General features: G+C 33.3%; 1 protein-coding gene across 1 annotated transcript; it reads left to right on the forward strand.

Annotated features, from left to right (window-relative positions):
• Window positions 1–229: 229 nt before the first annotated feature.
• LOC109809099 ((+)-borneol dehydrogenase 2) lies at window positions 230–3,183 on the forward strand. The gene is made up of 2 exons (XM_020372328.3): window positions 230–378; window positions 2,256–3,183. Exons 1-2 carry the CDS (start codon window positions 335–337, stop codon window positions 3,055–3,057), a joined length of 846 nt encoding a protein of 281 aa, XP_020227917.1. The 5' UTR covers window positions 230–334; the 3' UTR covers window positions 3,058–3,183.
• Window positions 3,184–4,097: the final 914 nt, after the last annotated feature.

Raw genomic sequence — 4,097 nt, forward strand, 5'->3', positions numbered from 1 at the left:
CTTTTGATTCATTAACCTAGTACCCTAACCAGTTTGATGATCGGTTCGGTTTTTAAACTATACTTGTAACATAAACGGAAAATAATATTATGGTACAAACTATGACTAATTTCTTGACTGGAAAATCCGCGAGTTTATAATTTATAAGGAATCAATCACCCATCAATGTATACAGTTATTGAAGTTATTTGTACCCGTCTTCTTTTGGTGTAATTAAAAAAATCAATTTTATAAGAAAAAAAATCTTTTGAAATGGTATATTATTATTACATATAACAAAATTCTATTTAAGCCTAAAATTATAGGACGAGAAAGACAGAAAGTACACAGAGCCATGTCCACTACCAGTCCTGTTCTGGCTTCCACTCCAACGCCTAGGTAATAGAATATTTCTATCGGCCCCTACACCCACTTCAGTTCTGCATAAACTTTTCTTGGTTTTGAATAAATTTATGTGTATCCAATTTCTATTGGTAACTCTGCATGCAAAGTCTTGGACTCATTTGTGATGACCAACATCTGTCTTTGGTTTTGGATCCAACTTGTTATTTCTTTTTTATTTTTTATTTTTCTGTGTCATTAGATTTTGTGTCACATAGTGCCTTGGAAATTAGTTTGATTGTTGGAGCATCATTACCTGTTGTTGCAGCAAGCTTTAATTAGAGTCTTGTGATTTTAACAAATGAATTAAGATATCTGCTGAGGCTATTTGAAAATTCAAAGTTTTTGTCATCATGGTTATAGTTATAGCTGTCTTTTTACAAATTGTATTGATATTGTTTTCACCTATTTGGCTTATTTTCTGCAGTAATCTGCTTTTTACTCTCACTATGATTCACCTAATTGAGTTTGGGATTCTTTCCGATCTTCGTGAGATTTTCTTTGTTAGATATTTAATCCTTATTCACTTCAAGTGAACTATCGGATTCAGATCTATATCAAATTTCGGTTCTTGTGTGGTTGAAATGGACTTAGGCTTGTTTCATGTAAGCTCTTGGTTCTCCCATTTTTCCTGAGATATTTGACTCCTCTGATGCCCAGATCTACTGTTTCTGAGCCAATCTTCAAATTCATACCCAATTGAGTTTGGATTTTTTCTTAAATTAATTTTGGCCAACTCAGTCTTAAACATCATTGAAGAATATTCCAAATTGGCCCAGGGGATTCCTCTAGTAAAATCTGGTTTGGGGTTGTCAAGGTTAATCATGCAAACTCATTTTCAGTGTGGTGAGGCAGCTTTCTGTTTACACAAGCTAGTCTCTAAAATAATTTTGAATTAACACAACTCAAGCCAATTTCAGCCTCATGATTTGTACAGGGAACTTGATTCAATAGTCTTCCATAGATGTAATATATTAAGTTACTAACATATGTTTTACCATTTTCCCACTAATTCTAAGCCGGAGTATATCATGACAGGTTAACAAAAGTGAATAATAATATAAATTATTGGTATCCTCGTTTATATTTTTTGATATGGTACAATTCTGCTGTCATGTTTAAAATCTGGATGACATTTTCACTCTATAAAACATGGTATAAAATCTGTCATGCTTGTGATTGGAACCTTTTCTGCCTTTTCTGCATATGATGTAATATTTGAAAGGTCGATGACATTGGAAGCAAAAAAGAGATTAATCAATATTTGATTCTTTTAGACCAAGTTCAATTTAGTGGGAGATTTAAGCTAGTCCCTTTAATCCAGTTGTTTGTGTAATTTTATTACTTGCCTATAATTTACAAAAGTGGAGTTATCTATTTCCGAGCAATGTTGCTCTAACAATTGTTTAGAATTGTATATTTAGGCAGTTACCATTGATGGTCCTATCTTTGGTTTCAAATGTTCCATTGATTTCAAAGTTAAAGCCTGGTTGAATACAAATTTAGAAGAGTTTTGGAGAACTTCCCTATTGAAAATAAAGAGGTTTTTTCGGTAGAGAAGTGTGCGAAAACTGTTCTAAACTTGTATTCAAACAGACTCATACATAGAGTCTGTTATAAGTCTGTTTAGATACAAGCTAGAAGTATGTTTGAAAGTTTCTCTACTATAAATAAAGAGTATTTTTTAGTAGACAAGTTCTCAAAGGTTGTTCTAAACTTATATTCAAACAGACTCATACATAATAAACGACCATTTTGTGGGAAAAGCACTTTCATGGTCTTGGAAGTACTGCAGGCGTGACTCACACCCTTGAACCTATGTTCCCAAGTTTCAATCATGTGACTTCAAGTTTTCTACTTTATCTTTTTCTCAGGTTATTAGGCAAAGTGGCATTGGTTACAGGTGGAGCCACTGGAATTGGAGAAAGCATAGTGCGCCTCTTCCATATCCATGGAGCCAAAGTTTGCATAGCTGATGTGCAAGACAACCTTGGAAAGCAGGTCTGTGAATCCCTTGGCGATGAAGCAAATGTTGTTTTTCTCCACTGTGATGTTACACTGGAGGATGATGTTTCCAATGCAGTGGACTTCACCGTGGGAAAATTTGGCACCCTTGACATCATAGTGAACAATGCTGGTGTTTCTGGATCACCTTGTCTTGATATCCGCAATGCAGACTTATCAGAATTCGACAAGGTGTTCAGCATAAACGTGAAGGGCGTGTTCCACGGCATGAAACACGCCGCGCGAATTATGATCCCAAAGAAGAATGGCTCCATCATTTCTATAGGCAGTGTTTCAAGTGCACAAGGTGGCATGGGACCACATGCATACACAGGGTCCAAGCATGCTGTTCTGGGGCTCACAAAGAATGTTGCAGCTGAATTGGGGATGCATGGCATAAGAGTGAACTGTGTTTCACCTTATTGTGTCCTAACAAGTTTGCCTTTGGCCCATTTGCCTGAGAGTGAGAGAACTGAGGATGTTGTGGCCAGTGTGCGTGATTTTACTGGGAGAAAGGCTAACTTGCAGGGGGTGGAATTAACCACTCATGATGTGGCTAATGCTGTGCTTTTCCTTGCAAGTGATGATGCAAGGTATATCAGTGGAGAGAATCTGATGATTGATGGAGGCTTCACCAGCATAAATCACTCACTCCAAGTTTTTAGAAGTTAATGGTATTTCGTTGTTTGTTAATTTACTGAGTTTGAGACATTGCATCATGATTCTATACAAAATAATGTGGAAATGGTCCTCTAAAATGGGCTTGTTTTATCCTTAAATTTAATATGTTTTTGTCTATCTTTGTTACTAGCACTACTTCTACCAAATACAAATCTTTGCAAGTTAAGAAACCATATTTAATTTTCTACAACAGAGGAATGGTTGACAAAAATGGCAGATGAGATAATAATATACATAAATATATATTAATGAGACCTATATTAAATATAAATACATAATACAAAGTAAAACTTTAAATCTAATTAAAGAACTACACCAACAGCAGAAAGTATACTTAAGTTTTTTTTTCTTAACAAGATACCCTTACCATTGTGAGTTGCTCAACATTTTGGAAAGTACCTTAATCCTAGAAATCACCCACCTATTTTACATGTGTTTGGGTTAAGTTGATCGAGATGGTTGGGTTTACTCAACCTGTGATCATCCCACTTCAACCTTAGAAACAAATATAATAACTATAAATAATTAAGCATTATTTTATAAATAGTTAAGGACAGCCGTTATAAAAATAACTACGGATATTATAGAAAAAAATTATTCAAATCTTTACTTATATGGTAAAACAACAATCAATATAAATACTACCTTCATTCCTACTTATAAGATCCATTAGAATAATTAATTATTTTTAATATAAGACCCAATTTATATGATCTCAAATATTAATTATTTTTTTTACTAAATATCCTTAATTAATTTGTACTCTCTTAATTTGGTTAAATGATTAATTATAAGCTCTTTAAAGAATATGTATTTTAATTGATTAAGAAAAAGATGAAAATTAATTAGGAGAGATAAATAGTATAGGACATATATTCTAATTACTTAAAAAAAGTATGAGTATTAGTTAAGAAAGAGAAATAATAAGAAAAAAAATATATATATATATAAGGACAGATCTAGGTTATGTATAGTGGGAGCACTTGCCCCCACTACCATTTGATATACACATTTTTTATTTAAAAAAATAT

This window comes from Cajanus cajan, chromosome 10 (genome assembly GCF_000230855.2).
Source record: "Cajanus cajan strain Asha chromosome 10, NIPB_CcT2T_4, whole genome shotgun sequence".
NCBI classification, from domain to species: domain Eukaryota; kingdom Viridiplantae; phylum Streptophyta; class Magnoliopsida; order Fabales; family Fabaceae; genus Cajanus; species Cajanus cajan.